This window comes from Ornithorhynchus anatinus, chromosome 5 (genome assembly GCF_004115215.2).
Source record: "Ornithorhynchus anatinus isolate Pmale09 chromosome 5, mOrnAna1.pri.v4, whole genome shotgun sequence".
Classification (NCBI taxonomy): domain Eukaryota; kingdom Metazoa; phylum Chordata; class Mammalia; order Monotremata; family Ornithorhynchidae; genus Ornithorhynchus; species Ornithorhynchus anatinus.
In genome coordinates this window covers 59,360,967-59,379,697 of record NC_041732.1, presented here as the reverse complement: position 1 = coordinate 59,379,697, position 18,731 = coordinate 59,360,967, and the positions used below count along the sequence as shown (strand labels likewise).

At 47.5% G+C, this 18,731-nt stretch overlaps 1 protein-coding gene across 1 annotated transcript in view; it reads left to right on the top strand.

The window, feature by feature from the left end:
• Positions 1 to 1,441: 1,441 nt before the first annotated feature.
• The window catches only part of MICOS10 (mitochondrial contact site and cristae organizing system subunit 10), a 38,532-nt gene continuing 21,242 nt past the window's right edge, over positions 1,442 to 18,731 (top strand). Inside the window, exon 1 of the mRNA XM_029066547.2 lies at positions 1,442 to 1,559. Coding sequence (XP_028922380.1) covers positions 1,496 to 1,559 — 64 coding nt within the window. The 5' untranslated portion in view covers positions 1,442 to 1,495. The remainder of the gene's footprint in view (positions 1,560 to 18,731) is intronic.

Sequence of the window (18,731 nt, the reverse complement as noted above, 5' to 3'; positions counted from 1 at the left end):
AAAAAAATGACAAATTCATTCAATGGCATTTATTGGGCGCTTACTATGTGGAAAGCACTGTACTAAGCGCTTGAAATGGACAATTCAGCAACAGATAGAGACCCTCCCTGCCCAATAATGATGATGATGATGGCATTTGTTAAGCGCTTACTCTGTGCAAAGCACTGTTCTAAGCACTGGGGAGGATACAAGGTGATCAGGTTGTCCCACGTGGGGCTCACAGTCTTCATTCCCATTTTACAGATGAGGTAACTGAGGCCCAGAGAAGTTAAGTGACCAGAGAAGCAGCATGGCTCAGCGGAAAGAGCCCGGGCTTGGGAGTCAGAGGTTATGGGTTCAAATTCCAACTCTGCTACTTGTCAGCTGTGTGACTGTGGACTTCACTTCACTTCTGTGTGCCTCAGTTCCTTCATCAAGTGGGGATGAAGACTCCCTCGATTAGACTGTAAGCCCGTCATTGGGCAGGGGCTGTCTCTCATGCTGATTTGTCCATTCCAAGCGCTTAGTCCAGTCTCTGCATATAGTAAGCGCTCAATAAATACTACTGGATGAATGAAAGACTGTGAGCTCCACGTGGGACTACCTGATCACCTTGTATCCCCCAGCACTTGGAACAGTACTCTGCACATAGTAAGCGCTTAACAAATACCACCATTTTTTCTCTGGGCCTCAGTTCCCTCATCTGTCAAATGGGGATGAAGACTGGGTGCCTCACGTGGGACAACCTGATCACCCTGTATCTTCCCCAGTGCTTAGAACGGTGCTCTGCACATAGTAAGCGCTTAACAAATACCACTCTTTTTTCTCTGGGCCTCAGTTCCCTCATCTGTCAAATGGGGTTAAAGACTGGGAGGCTCACATGGGTCAACCTGGTGACCCTGTATCTCCCCCAGCGTTTATAACAGTGCTCTGCACATAGTAAGTGCTTAACAAATACCACCCTTTTTTCTCTGTGGCTCAGTTCCCTCATCTATAAAATGGGGATGGAGACAGGGAGCCCCACGTGGGACAACCTGGTGACCCTGCATCTCCCCAGCGCTTAGAACAGTGCTCCGCACATAGTAAGCGCTTAACCAATACCACCCTTTTTTCTCTGGGCCTCAGTTCCCTCATCTGTCAAATGGGGATGAAGACCGGGAGCCTCAGGTGGGACAACCTGATGACCCTGCATCTCTCCCTGCGCTTAGAACGGTGCTCTGCACAGAGTAAGCACTTCACAAATACCAACATTATTATTAATAATATTATTATTAATAATATTATTAATAATATTATATTGTTATTATTAAATAGGCGGCCCCTTTGGCAGGCCCCAAGGTCAGCCCCATCCTAGGCCTCCCAACTGCCTGTCACCTTGCCGACATGGTGGGGCAGGAAGGGAAGTCTCGCGAGACTTGGAGGCGGCCCCCTCGTCTCTGCGCCGGAGGAGGCGGGAGATCTCGCGAGAGTTGGGCGGGGGGCGGCCCTCCGGGCAGGGAAGCCGCCGCGGGCGAACATGTCGGAGTCCGAGCTCGGCAGAAAGTGGGACCGGTGCCTGGCCGATTCGGCCGTCAAGCTCGGTAAAGACCTCCCCTTTTTTCCCTCCCCTTTTTTAAAACGCGGATGAAGTCCCCAAGGCGCGGAGAGGCCGAGGCCTTCCCAAGCCCCGGGACAAGGACCGGCCCCGGCCTGCTCTGGGCCTCCCTGCCCTTAGAATATCAGTATTCATTCATTCAGTAGAAGTTATTGACCGCTTGCTATTCATTCATTCACTTAATGGTGATTATTAATAAGGCTATTCATTCAGTAGTGTTTATTGAGCGCTTGCTATTCATTCATTTAATGGTTATTGTTAATAAGAACATTCATTCAATAGTATTTATTGAGCGCTTGCTACTCATTCATTCACTTAATGGTTATTATTAATAAGAACATTCAGTAGTATTTATTGAGCGCTTGCTATTTATTCATTTAATGGTTATTATTAATAAGAGCATTCATTCAATAGTATTTATTGAGCGCTTGCTACTCATTCATTCACGTAATGGTTATTATTAGTAAGAACATTCATTCAGTAGTATTTATTGAGCGCTTGCTATTTATCCATTTAATGGTTATTATTAATAAGAGCATTCATTCAATAGTATTTATTGAACGCTTGCTACTCATTCATTCACTTAATGGTTATTATTAATAAGAGTATTCATGCATTCAGTAGTATTTATTGAGCGCTTGCTACTCATTCATTTAATGGTTATTAATAAGAGCATTCATTCAATAGTAATTATTGAGCGCTTGCTACTCATTCATTCACTTAATGGTTATTATTAATAAGAATATTCATGCATTCAGTAGTATTTATTGAGCTCTTGCTACTCATTTATTCATTTAAGGATTATTACTAATAATAATATTCATTCAATAGTATTTATTGAGCGCTTGCTACTCATTTATTCACTTAATGGTGGTTATTAATAAGAATATTCATTCAGTAGTATTTATTGAGCCCTTGCTACTCATTTATTCATTTAAGGATTATTATTAATAATAGTATTCATTCAATAGTATTTATTGAGCGCTTGCTATTCATTTAATGGTTGTTATTAATGATAGTATTCATTCATTCATTCAGTAGTATTTATTGAGCGCTTGCTATTCATTCATTTAATGGTTATTATTTATAAGAGCATTCATTCAATAGTATTTATTGGGCGCTTGCTACTCATTCATTCATTTAATCATTATTAATAATAGTATTCATTCATTCAGCAGTATTTATTGAGTCCTTGCTACTCATTTATTCATTTAAGGATTATTATTAATAATAGTATTCATTCAATAGTATTTATTGAGCGCTTGCTATTCATTCATTTAATGGTTATTAATGATAGTATTCATTCATTCATCCCCATTTTACAGATGAGGTAACTGAGGCACAGAGAAGTGAAGTGACTTGCCCACAGTCACACAGCTGACAAGTGGGCTGAAGATTGTGAGCCTCAGGTGGGACAACCTGATTACCTTGTATACCCCAGCACTTAGAACAGTGCTCTGCACATAGTAAGCGCTTAACAAATATCAACATTATTATTATTATTAACAAATACCAACATTATTATTATTATATGCGGCTCGCCTCTCTCAGGGCCGGAGGGCAACAGAAGAGTTTGCAAACGTCCTTGACTCCCCCCGGGGCCTTAAGTTGACTCCTTGTGCACATAGCGTTCAGCCAACCTTTACTCCCCAACCGAAGCACAAGGTCAGAGCCGAGCTGGGTGGAAGAAGACGACAGAAATCGTCTTCCGGTATGCACGAGGCAGAGGGCATAAATTAGGGTCTGGGGTGATTCGGTTGAGAGGCTCCATAAAAGTCATCTGAAATCGAACTGCCTTGGAATCTTGGAAAAAGCGCTTTGCGGTTTTAAATTCAGGCCGTGGCATCACTCTGAATTAGCTATGCTCTAATAATAATAATTACGGTATTTAATGATGGTATTTGTGAAGCGCTTACTATGGGCAAAGCACTGTTCTAAGCGCTGGGGGGATACAAGGTGATCAGGTTGTCCCACATGGGGCTCACAGTCTCCATCTCCATTTTACAGATGAGGGAACTGAGGCCCGGAGAAGTGAAGTGACTTGGCCAAAGTCACACAGCTGACGAGGCGGAGCTGGGATTAGAACCCATGACTTCTGACTCCCAAGCCCGGGCTCTTTGCACTGAGCCACGCTGCTTCTCTGTTTGTTAGGCACTGCCCCTGTGCCAATCAGTGTCCTAAACGCTGGGGTAGATACCGGGTAATCAGGTTATCCCCGTTTTACAGATAAGGGAACCGAGGCCCAGAGAAGTGAAGTGACTGGCCAAAGATCACAGAGCAGACAAGTGGAGGAGTTCATTCAGTTGTATTTATTGAGCGCTTACTGTGTGCAGAGCACTTTACTAAGCCCTTGGAATGTACCATTCGGCAACAGACACAATCATTCATTCAATAGTATTTATTGAGCGCTTACTATGGGCAGACCACTGTACTAAGTGCTTGGAAGGTACCATTCGGCAAGAGATAGAGTCAATCCCTGCCCAGACAACAGGCTCACAGTCTAAAAGGGAGTTGAGATTGGAGCCTATGACCCCAGGCACATGTTCTATCCACTAGGCCTTGCTGCTTCTCGTGAAATGGAGATCCAGTGAGGCCTAATGGAAAGAGACAGATCTGAGAGTCAGGAAACCTGGGTTCTCAGCCTGGATCCACCCATTTACCTGCTGTGTGACACTGGGCAATTCACTTAGCTTCTCTGCCTCAGTTTCCTCATCTGTAAAATGGAGGTTAAATACCAGTTTTTCTCCTTAGACTGTGAACTCTGTGTGGGACAGGGATTGTGTCCATTCTCATCATTCTGGATCTACCCCGGCACTTAGCAAAGTGCTTGACACATAGTAAGCCCTTAAAGTTGCTATTTATTATTGATGGGAAGATGAGTTCAGTTTGGGGGATTTTGCGTTTTATGTACCAGCAGGGCATCCGCTTGGAGATAGATGTCAAGGAGGCAGAAGGTAATACATTCTGTAGCTGTAAACTCGTGGGCAGGGATTACGGCTTCCAACTCTGTTGAATTGTGCTTTCCCAAGAGCATAGTTCAGTGTTCCGCACACATTATGCACTCAGAACATGTCACTGATTGTAGAGAAGAGAGGTCGGGCCTAGCGACATGGTAGTCGAAGCCGTGAGAGCTGATGAGCTGACTCCCCCAGGGATGAGAGTGAATTGAGAGGGGAGCCCTACACGGAGCCTTGAGGGATGCCCAGGGTTTATAGAGAAGAAAGAACTGGCAAAAGAGAAGCAGCGTGCCCTATAATATAATGATGGCATTTGTTAAGTGCTTACTATGTGCCAAGCACTGTTCTAAGCACTGGGGTAGATACAGAGCAATCAGGTGGTCCCACGTGGGGCTCAAAGTCTTAATCCCCATTTTAAAGATGAGGAAACTGAGGCACAGAGAGGTTGTGACTCGCCCAAGGTCACGCAGCAGACAAGTGGCAGAGCTGGGATTAGAACCCACGACCCCTCACTCCCAAGCCATGCTCTTTCCCCTGAGCCACGATGCCCTACTGGATAGAGCGTGGGTCTGGGAGTCAGAAGGAGCTGGGTTCTAATTCCTGCTCCAGCCACTTGTCTTGTGTGTTACCTTGGGCAAGTCATTTCACTTCTTTGTGTCTGTTACCTTATCTGTAAAATGGGGGTTTAGACCGTGAGCCCCTTGTGGGACATGGACGCTGTCCCACCTCATTAGCCAGCACTTAGTATAGTGTTTGGCACGTAGTAAGTGTATAACAAGTATAAAAAAAGGCTTGAGGAGCATTGGTCCTAGAGGTTAGAGGAGAACCTGGAGACTGGTATCAGAAAAACCAAAGTTAGATCGTGTATCCAGGTGAAGGAAGTGGTTCACAGGGTCGAAGGCAGCCAGGAGGATGAGGAGGATTAAGATAGAGGGCATTAGATTAGGCAAGGGAGTCTTTGACCTTGGAAGGAACAGTCTCTGGAGACTAGATTATAGAAGGTGAAGAAGGGAAGTGGAGGGAGCGGGTGTAGACAACCCGTTGGAGAAGTCTGGACAGGAAAGGGAGGAGGGAGATGCTTCCGGAAGGTGCGGTGCATTCATTTATACGATTGAAGGAATGGAATCCAGAGAAGAGTTTTTTTGAAGCTAGAAGTTGGGAGAGTGTGCATGAAGGCAGAGGTAAATGATCAGCTGAAGATGGTGGTCAGGGAGGGAGGAAAAGCGGGCATCAAAGGAAGAAAAGGTGAGGGATAAGAGCGGGTGGGATGGTGTGAAAGTGGCATTAGGGAGGCAAGCAGACTCCTTCCCCTTTCCCCATGAGATGGGAAGAGGTGAGGGGCCCCGGGAGAGAGCTCCAAAGGCACAGCATCGTTTGGAGTGGGGCGAGTTTGGGTGACGGCGAGGAGTGCCTGGCCCAGGAACGGGTCGAGGATGAAGGGGAGTTGGATGGGTGGGTCCCGCAGACCACATTGAGATGGAATTAAAGGGTGGAGGATGGGAGAGACAGGCATGATAGTCGTGATAGTATTTTTTTAATCCTTGCTGTGGGCAAAGCACTGCAGAAGCAGTGTGGGACAGTGCCAGGCACAGGCCTGGGAGTCAGAGGACCGGGTTTCTAATCCCAGCCACTCTACCTGCTTGTGACTTTGGGCAAGCTACTTAACTTCTCTGGGCCTCAGTTCCCTCATTTGCAAATTGAGGCTTCAAAACCCGTTCTCCCTCCTAATTATTAGATTGTGAGCCTCTTATGGGATCTGATTGTCTTGTATCTACCCTAGTGCTTAGTACAATGCTTGGCACGTAATAAGTGCTTAACAAATACAATCATTATTAATATTAAGCTCTGGAAAAGAAATATGTGGATCCATCAATGGTAAGCGCTTAGTACAGTGCTCTGCACATAGTAAGCGCTCAATAAATACTATTGAATTAATTTCTTGAGCGCTTACTGTGTACAGAATACTGGACTAAGTGCTTGCGGAAGTCCAAAATAACAGGGTTGTGGACATGCTCCCTATCCACAATGAGCTTACAGTTCACTTGTATTTACTGGGTGCTTTACTGGGTGCAGAGCATTGTACTAAGCGCTTGGAAAGTACAATACAGCAAATAGAGACAATCCTGCCCACAACAGGCTCGCAGTCTAGAGGAGGGGAGGCAGACATCAATACAAGTAAAGAGACATCAATATAAATAAAATTATAGATATATACATATATACATAATTTCTTTGGGGTGGGGAGGAGGAGGAAGAGGAAAGGGAGCGTGAGTAGGGTGACGCAAAAGGGAATGGGAGCTGAGGAAAAATGGAGGTTAGTCTGGGAAGGCCTCCTGGAGGAGGTGCACCTTAAGGATGCTTTGAAGGAGGGGAGAGTGATTGGCGGATTTGAGGAGGGAGGGCGTTCCAGGCCAGAGGTAGCCCAAGGGCCAGGGGTTAGTGGCGAGACAGGAGAGATGGAGGCACAGTGAGAAGGTTAGCACCGGAGGAACGGAATGTGCGGGTTGGGATGTAGGAGAGAAAGGAGGTGAGATAGGAGGGGGCAAGGTGATGCAGAGCTTGAAAGCCAATAGTGAGAAGTTTTTGTTTGCTATGGAGGTGGATAGACAACCACTGGTGATTTTTGGGCAGGGGGCGAGTTTCGGTAGTAAGGTAATCCGGGCAGCAGAGTAAAGTATGGACTGAGTGGGGAGAGACAGGAGGTTGGGACGTGAGAAAGGAGGGTGCTGCAGTAATGTAGGTGGGATAGGATGAGTGATTGTACTAACACGGTAGCGGTTTGGATGGAGAGGAAAGGGCAGATCTTGGCGATGTTGCAAAGGTGAGACCGACAGGATTTGGTGTCTCCAGTCTAGAGGGGAAGACGTGTAGCTGGGGATCTCTGGTCCCGAGTGGCTCAACAGTCTTGGAGTGGGGGTGTTGGCGACAGGCACGTAAGGGACGGCGAACGAAAATACCAAAGGCAGAGGTGATGAAAGGAGCTTCCGGATTTCAGACACCTCGTAGTTCAGACCACTAATCCCAGAGGTCAGAGCCATGTCCGTGATGGTGACCTCGGCACTCTAAAAGTTGAGATGACATCATGCTGCTGCTCAACAAGCCCTTCCCATGGCTGGAGCAGGAAACCATGGGGGTCTTGAGTGGTAGAGTGGCATCCATCCCATCTGTCTGCACTCCAGGAGTTGGGGGAAAGAGGTACAAACTGCTCACCTGTTACCAACGAAACTGCTGGGGTTGGGAACCCGCTGGATTTTTTGTGTGTGTGGTATTTAAGCGCCTGCTGTATCAGGCACTGTATTCAGCGCTGGGTAGATTCAAGATAATCGGGTTGGACTCTGTCCCTGTCCCACATAAGGCTCGTGGCCTCAATTTCCATTTTACAGATGAGGGAACTGAGACACAAAGAAGTGAAGTGACTGGCCGAAGGTCACACAGCAGACGAGCGGTGGAGGCAGGATTAAAACCCGGATCCTCTGACTCCTAGGCCCTTGTTCTTTCTACCAGGTCACGCTGCTCCTCAAAGCGGATGGTAGTGAACCGAGAGGGATGTGATGGCGGGAATGGGTGGTTGGGGTGGCATTGAGAGAGGAGGGACAGAGATGGGGTGGGGGGAGGAAGGGTCGTGGTGAAGTCCAGTTTCTCATGGACTGCAGCTTTCCGGTGTTCTCGAGGGGGGTGGGGGTCGGGGGACATCAAGGCAGGCTCACCAGGAGGCTGCAGGCCCCAGAGCTTACAGTCTATTCCGGAAGACGGATCCCCGAATAAATTACAGGTCAGAGGAAGCGGCCAACTGCTGGGGGGAAGAGGGATACATTCCTCACTGCTTAGCTGTTGCAACATGGGGCAGATAGGATGGGGAGATGAGAATCAGGAAAGACCTCCTGGAGGAAATGTGATTGCAGAAGTCCTTGGAAAATAGGGAGAGCTGTGGTCTGCTGGTTGTAAAGGGGAGAAGGAAAGGCATGAACAAGAGGTCAGCAGCAGTAAAGGCAAGAGCGAGACACCGAGAGCAGTCAGTTGTACCAGCTGGGTGTAAGGATGAAGATTGAGTCTAAGGAGTGAGGAAAGAGCTGATTCAATCAATCCATCAATCATATTTTTTGAGCGCTTACTTTGCGCAGAGCACTATAACTACGCACTTGGGAGAGTACGATATAACAGGGTTGGTAAACACATTCCCTGCCCATTTCGAGGTCACAGTCTGATGGAGTGGCTTAGCGAGAAGGTTATGTTAGGAGGAGGAGGAGGCTAAGGAGAATAACAGGGCAATGACAGAGAAGAGGTGAGGAACCGATAAGTAGAAGTAGGTAAATGAAGAGTGTCCGGCATTCCATTTTCCTGGAATCACGAGCTAAGTAAGCCCGGCCCTGCTGTCTCCCCGGCCTCCTGCATCCCAAACTCACTCCTTATCTGCTGTCTCCCTGCACTCCTCAGGGCTTTTTTTAGTTCCTTTAATCAGATTTCTGCACTTTTTGACCACCCCCCCCCCAAAAAAAAAATGAAAAGAAGAGAGGTCCCCGGACCCTAGAGCGCATGGAGGAAAGAGTTAGGGTTCAGGGTGGGAAATCTGTGGGGCCAGAGAAGGTAAACCAAGGTGACATGACTTTTTGGGGCAAGAATGTCACGAGCAGCTGTTGTCCCCGACAGCCCAACAGACATTACTGCCCTATGTACATAGCTCTGAATTATTCATATGAATGTCCGTCTCCCCCTCTAGACTGTAAGCGTGTCCCGGGCAGGGGATGCGTCTACCGACTCTGTTGCATTGTTCTTTCCCAAGCGTTTGTACACGGCTCTGTATACAGTACGTGTTCAGCAAAATGATTGAATCTGGTGCATCTGGTGAATCTGGTACAAATGTGCAGTTGTAGAGAGATGTGGGAAAGGAGGAGGAGGAGGATGAAAAAATTAAATGTTTATCTAATCTGGGCAGAAAATAAATATTTCCATTTTGAATGCATTTTTTTTGGTTTGTAGTTTTGATTCCTCAGAAAGTGCCAGACGTTATTTGGTTGATGAGAACATGCAAAAGATGGCTTGCTAAGTTGAAAACTTGATTTAGTGTTCAGGGGGTGTTTACCACAGTCTTATAATTTCATTTGCCATTTAAACAAAACATTATGTCTTTGTGTCTTTATGTCACGCATGCCTTTATAGAAATCCCAGTGGTAAATATTTTCATGGAAAGTATCTAGTTTCCTTCCAGATGATATGTAATTATGCTGTCAGAATCTTAATAATCAAGTAATGCAGTGGTGATTTGGAGTAATTGAACAAACACAAGTAATAGTATCTTATTATGTCAGAGTTGACTTTCAGTTGACTTTAAAGTACTGTGCCAAAATCTTGTTGCGGGAAATTAAATTGTGATGAGGAGGACTGTATTTATGAGTGTTGTATTCCTTAACATTGATTTAGTTTGCAGATAGTTATTCATTCAATGTTTTACTAATTTTTGGAGTTTTCAAGTTCAGATATGCTTGTAATAATTTTTGATACTCACCCCGGTCCCTGTCTGTATTTTATTTTAGTGTTTGTCTCCTCCACAAACTAAGATCCTTGTGAGCAGCGATCATGTTTACCGAGTCAGTGGTATTGTACTTTCCCAAATGGCCTAGTGGATAGAACCCAGGTCCCGGGAGTCAGAAGGACCTGGGTCTATGCCCTGCTCCATCATCTGCCTGCTGCGTGCCTTTGGACAAGTCGTTTCACTTCTCTGGGTCTCAGCTACGTCATCTGTAAAGTGGGGATTGAGACTGTGAGCCCCATGTGGGACAGGGCCCGTGTCCAACCTGATTTGCTTGTATCTACCCCAATGCTTGGTGCTGTCTGGCACTTAATAAGCACTTAACAGATATTACAGTTATTATTAGTGGTAGTAAGCCATCTGTGAATATCAACGAATATCATTGATTGTCTTTCTGCAGTTATATCAAAGACTGGCAGTGAATATAACACCTACTGAAGAAGAAGAATTTATGAATAAAACGTAAGGCTCATATTAGGGGTGGAAGCTTGGAGGTGAGGCTCTGTGGCTTGGTCAATAAATTATCACTTGCATGTTTAGGTTCCTTAGATAGGTAGGCGGGAGCCCAGCTACTGATGGCTTCACGGTTTCAGATAATCACTCAGTAATATTTTTGAACTTACTGCACAGAGAGCACTGTACGAAATGCCCGGGAGAGTACATGCACTGGGATCTGTGCCCCACAGCACTCCGCCACTTGTCAGCTGTGTGACTGTGGGCAAGTCACGTCACTTCTCAGTGCCTCAGTTACCTCATCTGGAAAATGGGGATCAAAAGTGTGAGTCCCACTTGGGACAACCTGATTATCCTGTATCTACCCCAGCGCTTAGAACAGTGCTCTGCACATAGTAAGCGCTTAACAAATACCAACATTATTAATTATACATTATTTATATTAACGTCTGTCCCCCCCAGACCGTAAGCTCGTTGTGGGCAGAGAAGGTGTCTGCCGACTCTGTTTATTGTGCTCTTCCAAGCGTTGAGTCAAGTGCTGAGTCCTCACTAAATGCTTATGAAATATCACTGCTGATATTACTGCAGAATTAGTAGACCTGATCCCTGCCCTCAAAGATCTTGCGATCTCAGCTGGGGAGACAAACACGACAAGCAATGTGACCCGGTGGATAGAGCAAGGACCTGGGAGTCGGAGGACGTTAGGTTCCAGTCCCGGCCCCGCCAGTTGGCTGCTGTGTATCGTCATTCAAGTCACTTAACTTCTCTGTGCCTCAGTTTCTTCATCTGTAAAATAGGGCTTAAATCCTACTTACACGTGGGGCTCACCGTCTAAGTAGGAGGAACGTGGATTGCATCCAACCTTGTTATCTGAGAGTGGTATCTCTTGAATGCTGTGTGCAGAGCATTGCACTAAGCAGTTGGGAGAGGCCAATATAACAGAGTCGGAAGGCATGTTCCCTGCTTGTCCACAACGAGCTCACAGTCGAGAAGATCTACCCCAGCACGTAGTTAGCAGCTAATAAATCCCATAATTATAATAAATGACAGAGAGGGGGAAGCAATAGAGTATAAAGATGTGTACCAAAGCGTGAGGGGGTGTGGGAGAGGGATTTGAATACCCAAGTGTTTAAGGGGTGGAGGAGTGGGAGTACTGAAGCTGCAGCTTGAAGGGAGGATTCAGGGTGAGGAGAGGAGAGATTAATGAGGTTTTGGAGGTGATTTCAGAAGGGCTCTGAAGACCACGCGGAACTGGACTGCTGGATGTAAAAGGGGAGGGGCTTCAGGCATTCATTCAATAGTATTTATTGAGCGCTTACTATGTGCAGAGCACTGTACTAAGCGCTTGGGATGAACAAGTCGGCAACAGATAGAGACGGTCCCTGCCGTCTGACGGGCTTACGGTCTAATCGGGGGAGACGGACAGACGAGAACGATGGCACTAAGCGTCGAGGGGAAGAACATCTCGTAAAAACCGATGGCAACTAAATAGAATCGAGGCGATGTACAATTCATTAACAAAATAAATAGGGTAACGAAAATATATACAGTCGAGCGGACGAGTACGGTGCCGTGGGGATGGGAAGGGAGAGGTGGAGGAGCGGAGGGAAAAGGGGAAAATGAGGCTTTAGCTGCGGAGAGGTAAAGGGGGGATGGCGGAGGGAGTAGAGGGGGAAGAGGAGCTCAGTCTGGGAACGCCTCTTGGAGGAGGTGATTTTTAAGTAGGGTTTTGAAGAGGGAAAGAGAATCAGTTTGGCGGAGGTGAGGAGGGAGGGCGTTCCGGGACCGCGGGAGGACGTGACCCGGGGGTCGACGGCGGGACGGGCGAGACCGAGGGACGGCGAGGAGGTGGGCGGCGGAGGAGCGGAGCGTGCGGGGTGGGCGGTGGAAAGAGAGAAGGGAGGAGAGGTAGGAAGGGGCGAGGTGACGGAGAGCCTCGAAGCCTAGAGTGAGGAGTTTTTGTTTGGAGCGGAGGTCGACGGGCAACCACTGGAGTTGTTTAAGAAGGGGAGTGACATGCCCAGATCGTTTCTGCGGGAAGATGAGCCGGGCGGCGGAGTGAAGAATAGACCGGAGCGGGGCGAGAGAGGAGGAAGGGAGGTCAGAGAGAAGGCCGACACAGTAGTCTAGCCGGGATATAACGAGAGCCCGTAATAGTAAGGTAGCCGTTCGGGTGGAGAGGAAAGGGCGGATCTTGGCGATGTCGTAGAGGTGAAACCGGCAGGTCTCGGTAACGGATAGGACGCGTGGGGTGAACGAGAGGGACGAGTCAAGGACGACACCGAGATCGCGGGCCCGAGAGACGGGAAGGACGGTCGTGCCATCCACGGTGATAGAGAAGTCTGGGAGAGGACCGGGTTCGGGAGGGAAGATGAGGAGCTCGGTCTCGCTCACGTTGAGTTTTAGGCGGCAGGCCGACATCCAGGTGGAGACGTCCCGGAGGCGGGAGGAGACGCGAGCCCGAAGGGAGGGGGAGAGGACGGGGGCGGAGATGTAGATCCGCGTGTCATCTGCGTAGAGATGGTAGTCGAAGCCGTGAGAGCGAATGAGTTCACCGAGGGAGTGAGTGTAAATGGAGAACGGAAGAGGGCCGAGAACTGACCCTTGAGGAACTCCGACAGTTAAAGGATGGGAGGGGGAGGAGGCTCCGGCGAAGGAGACCGAGAATGACCGGCCAGAGAGGTGAGAGGAGAACCAGGAGAGGACAGAGTCCGTGAAGCCAAGGTGAGATAAGGTATGGAGGAGGAGGGGATGGTCGACAGTGTCAAAGGCAGCAGAGAGGTCAAGGAGGATCAGAATGGAGTAGGAGCCATCGGATTTGGCAAGAAGGAGGTCACGGGTGACCTCAGAGAGAGCGGTCTCGGTAGAGTGGAGGGGACGGAAGCCAGATTGGAGGGGGTCTAGGAGAGAATGGGAGTTAAGGAATTCTAGGCATCGATCGTAGATGACTCGTTCTAGGATTTTGGAAAGGAAGGGTAGTAGGGAGATAGGACGATAACTGGAGGGGGAAGTGGGGTCGAGAGCGGGTTTTTTTAGGATGGGGGAGACGTGGGCATGTTTGAAGGCAGAGGAGAAGGAGCCCTTGGAGATTGAGTGGTTAAAAATAGAAGTTAAGGAAGGTAGGAGGGCAGGGGCGATGGTTTTAAGAAGGTGAGAGGGAATGGGGTCCGAGGCGCAGGTGGAGGGGGTGGCACTTGCGAGGAGGGAGGAGATCTCCTCTGAGGATACTGCAGGGAAGGATGGGAAAGTAGGGGAGGGGGTCGGTGGGGGGGAGGGGAGAGGCGGAGGGGTGACTTTGGGGAGCTCAGACCTGATCGTGTTGATTTTCGTGAGGAAATAGGTGGCCAGATCATTGGGGGTGAGAGATGGGGGAGGGGGAGGAACAGGGGGCCTAAGGAGAGAGTTAAAGGTCCGGAACAATCGGCAGAAGGGTTAAGGTGAAAGCGAGAGGTCGGGGGCGAGAGAGATGAGAACAAGGCACAGTGAGCAAGTTGGCTACAGGGAACCAGTTGAGGGAGGATAAATACAGCCTCCTCCCCATCTCATTTCAAGCCTAAAGAAGCAGCGTGGCTTAGTGAATAGAGGACAGGCCTGGGAGTCGGGGGCCCTGGGTTCCAGGCCCGGCTCCACCACGTGTCTGCTCTGTGACCTCGGGCAAGTCACTTCATTTCCCTGGGCCTCCGTTACCTCATCTGTAAAATGGGGATTAAGACTGTGAGCCTTTTGTGGGACAGGGATTGCGTCCAACCTGATTATCTTATTTCCACCTCAGTGCTTAATACAGGGCCTGGCACCTAGTAAGTGCTTAACAAATACCGTAAGAAAGAAAGAAGGAAAAGCCCAGTGAGACTCTGTAGCCCTGAACGAGGCCAGGGAACTTGAAGCGGTTCAGCGTTCCATAGCAGGGGAGGATCTCTGCCAGTAACCCCGGGGAAGACTACCGGACCTTGGTGCCGTAGGAGTGAGAGTTATTCACCCTGGCTCCGACCGGGGGCTCTGTCCACCTTCTAGAGGTCCAGCAGGCTTCCAAGAGAGAAGGCAGGGCTGGGATTCCCTCTTAACAGCCTCTCTTGACTAGGACATGCGTCATCACATCATAATCAAAACCAGCATACTCCATGCTAAAATAGGAGGGTGTGAAGGCCACCTCTTGGAGTTTTTGTACCACCAGTGAGAAATCTGGCCGTTTGCAGATGCCGCGCCCTATTGGAGCGAGCGCGGGCCTAAGAAAAAGGATACCGTGAAGGTGGACTGATTTCTGGAGAGCGATGCGGATTCTGAATGATGTCCCCTAAAAACAACCCAGATTTACCGGTGTTCCTCCAGTTCATTTGAAGAACACAGCAAAGGCTGGTATAAAAAGCTCAAAAGCCTGAAGCCTGGAGTTTAGGTCATAAAGTCATCTGGGCAAAGTTACGGATTTAAATATACGTTCAGTTTAGCTCAGTAGTGGTTGAAAGTCATTACTGTCACCTCCTGGCCATGGATACAGGAGATTATTGGGTCCTCCTTGCAGACAAAATTGTCACCATAATTGTCGTTCTAATTGTCACCATAATTGTCGTTCTTGAGGGCAGTGTGTATCAGGAGATGTAACGATGACCAAATGGAAGGAAAGCTAATCTCTTAGCTTTTATATGTGTGCAAAGAGCAACTATGGATTTTTTTTTTATGTCCTAAATAAAGAGGCAGGGAGATGGACCTTGAAATATGGTTCTGGAAAAAGTACTTAAGCAAATTACCGTTTTTCTTTTAAGTATCTGCTTCTTCAACTTGCATTTCCACAAGGTATTTCTTCAACTTGCATTTCCACAAGGCATTGGTGGCCCACCAGAAGTTGCCTTTGGGTAACCTGTTTTTCAAACTTCTTCCCTCTTCAGTCTCTACGTTATCAATTAAGACCAGAATAAAAGATTTCAGAGGGTTTTGGCTTTGCAGTTCCTTTTTCAAGATCAGTATCTACCAACTGTCGAATCAGCATCCTAGTCTCTATTATGGTCAGGTATATTTTCAGACAGCAGTTGGGACAAAATGAATGCATAAAAAGCACCTTATAGAATTTTCTGATTTTCCATGGCACTGTGAATACTGGAACATCGTGCTCCCTCCAAAAAGAATAATTTTCAGTTAACAATACTGAAGAGGCACAGTAGGGAAACAGAGAGGCAGAGATATTTGTGCTTTCCTTCTTTGTGTTTGCAGTGGTTTTTATGGTTTTCTAAAATGTGGTTTGAGACCATTTATTTGTAAATATGCTGAATTGTTTCACTTGGCAGCTGTATTCCTGTATTGATTCCAAGAAAGCCACACAAAATAACATTTACTATATAAAAATCATCTGGTATGTTATATTTTATTTATGACCTTTGAACTGTTAATGTGGGGTATTTTTTGTTTATTTTTCCTCTGACAACTCTCAAATGGTCATTGGCCCTCAACCTGGTTAAGGATTCTGAGCCCCATTATTGGGTCGTGACTGGACAGATAAAGGCCTGGTTGGGTTTGGGCAGGGTTCAGGTCCCAAATCATTTTTCCTCCTTTTTTTTTTTTTTTAAGTAGTACTTGTTAAATGCCTACTGTGTGCCAGGCACTATTCTAAATGCTGGAGTAGATACAGATTAATCAGATTGGACACAGCCCAAGTCCCACTTAGGGCTCACAGTCTTAATCCCCCTTTTACAGGTGAGGTAACTGAGGCACAGAGAAGTGAAATGACTTGCCCAGCATCCCACCACAAACAAGTGGCAGAACTAGAATTAGAACTCAGGTCCTTTTGACTCCCAGGCCCATACTGTGTTCATTCATTCATTCAATCGTATTTATTGAGGGCTTCCTGAGTGCAGAGCACTGTACTAAGCACTTGGAAAGTGCAATTCGACAACAGATAGAGGCAATCCCTACCCAACGACGGGCTCACAGTCTAGAACGGGGAGACAGACAGCAAAACGAAACAATTAGGCATCACTAGGATAGACACCACTAGACGATGCTGCTTCTCCCTCCCCCAAAGCTGTAAGCTCCTTGAGGGTAGGGATCGAGTCTACTGTCCCTGATGTATAGTGCCCTCCCAACCACAGTGCTCTGCACACCTTAAGTGCTCAATAGATTCCATTGATTTGTTGGCCGATCCTAGAGCTGTAGAAGTTTATCATTATTATTATTATTATTATTATTTTAGGAATTTAAGCACTTACCAGGTGCCAGATACAGTACTAAGTGAGCACTGGGGTAGATATAAGCAAATCAGATTGGACACAGTCCGTATCCCACCTAAGACTCACAGTTTTAATCCCCATTTTACAGATGAGGCAACTGGAACACAGAGAAGTGAAGTGACCTGCCCACAGTCATACAAGTGGAGCTGGAATTCGAACCCAGGTCCTCCGACTCCCAGGCCCATGCTCTTCCCGCTAGGCCGCTCTGCTTCGCGTTGTATTGCTTGCATTGCAGTCCTCGGTATTGTCCCCTTTCGGTGACAGTCTTGTCCTCCTTGAAGTCGGCGGGCCCAGGTTCTGGTACGCCTGTCCAGAGCTAACCCACCAGATGGGAACAGCTGATGGACCCAGAATGGAGAACTGAAACAAAAGTCACAGAAACATCACACAAGTCAACAGTAAACAATTCCCCTAACACTAAAGAGCGGTTTATCTACAGCAGACACTGTGGTGGTCTAGCACAGGGCCAAGTACCACTTGGGATGCTGCAAAGTACTACTTATTAGTTGAAAAGCTGCCTGCTAGTGTGACGGAGGGCAGTCCACGATGGTATGGCTGGTTCTGTCAACACCCATTCTTTATTGCTAATGGGAAAAAAAGCCAGATGGTGTTATAGGCCTGTTCTTTTTAAAGCAATTCCGGGTCCTCAAGCTTGAGTTCACCACAGTGATGTGCCATGGTGATCGTTCAGGATACTCTAAATGAAAAGCCTTTAAATATTATTGAAAGTCCATGAATCAGGCAAGTAGGAGCTACTGTATACCAGTGACCGGGCTCCAAAAGCAAGGACTCGAGAAAACTGCAAATATAAAATGGGAAGTGCAGTTGGTAGGTAATAAACCAGAAGAAGGGCCAAGGTTATTGACCAACTTGCAAATACAACCCAAGATCTCCTTCAAGGCCTTGACCAAGTGCATAGTACAGCATTCTGCACACAGTAAGAGCTCAATAAATACCGTTGATTCATAGGGCCGAAAGCTGTCTCCGCATTCTGCTATCCAAGCTCCCCGCTACCCGATAAAGCATTAATAGATAAGGAATGGAAAGCCAAATTACCTGCTGGAAGACTGACAGAATAGCTCCAAAGTTTCATCAAGCTTCGGGTTAAATTTAAAGATCTGTAAGACAGATCTTATAATAATAATGGTATTTGTTAACCACTTACAGTGTGCCAGGCACTGTACTAAACACAGGGGTGAATACAAGCAAATTGGGTTGAACGCAGCCCCTTGTTTCACATGGGGCTCATAGTCTCAATCCCCATTTTACAGATGAGGTGACTGAGGCACGGAGAAGTCAAGTGAATTGCCCAGGGTCACACAGCAGACACGTGGCCAAGCTGAGATTAGAACCCATGACTTTCTGACTCCCAGGCCCATGTTCTATCCACTACATCATGCTGCTTCTTTCAGTGATACCTGATGCCAGTGTTGCTACTGGCTTCTCAAGTAGCCTCATTAGAGTCATCTAGGAGCTGAATTTATTAAAAGGCTGCTGAAGGGTCATCAATAATGTGGTTTTTTTTTATGGTATTGAATGCTTACCATGTGCTCAGTAAAGTGCTGGGATAGATTCCTGCAGAAACGCTCTGGGCATGTCACTCCCCTCCTTAAAAACGTCCAGTGGTTACCCATCAACTTCCGCACTAAACAAAAACTTCTCACTCTAGGCTTCAAGGCTGTCCATCACCTTGCTCCCTCCTACCTCTCCTCCCTTCTCTCTTTCTACTGCCCACCCCTCACGCTCCGCTCCTCTGCCGCTCACCTCCTCACCGCCCCCCGTTCTCACCTATCGCGCCGTCGACCCCTGGCCCACGTCCTCCCGCTGTCCTAGAATGCCCTCCCTCCTCACCTCCGCCAAACTAACTCTCTTCCCCTCTTCAAGGCCCTGCTTAGAGCTCACCTCCTCCAGGAGGCCTTCCCAGACTGAGCTTTCCCTTTTCCCTCTGCTCCCCTTCCACCCTCCCCTCAGCGAAGCCCCCTTTCCCCCCTTTCCCTCTGCTCCTT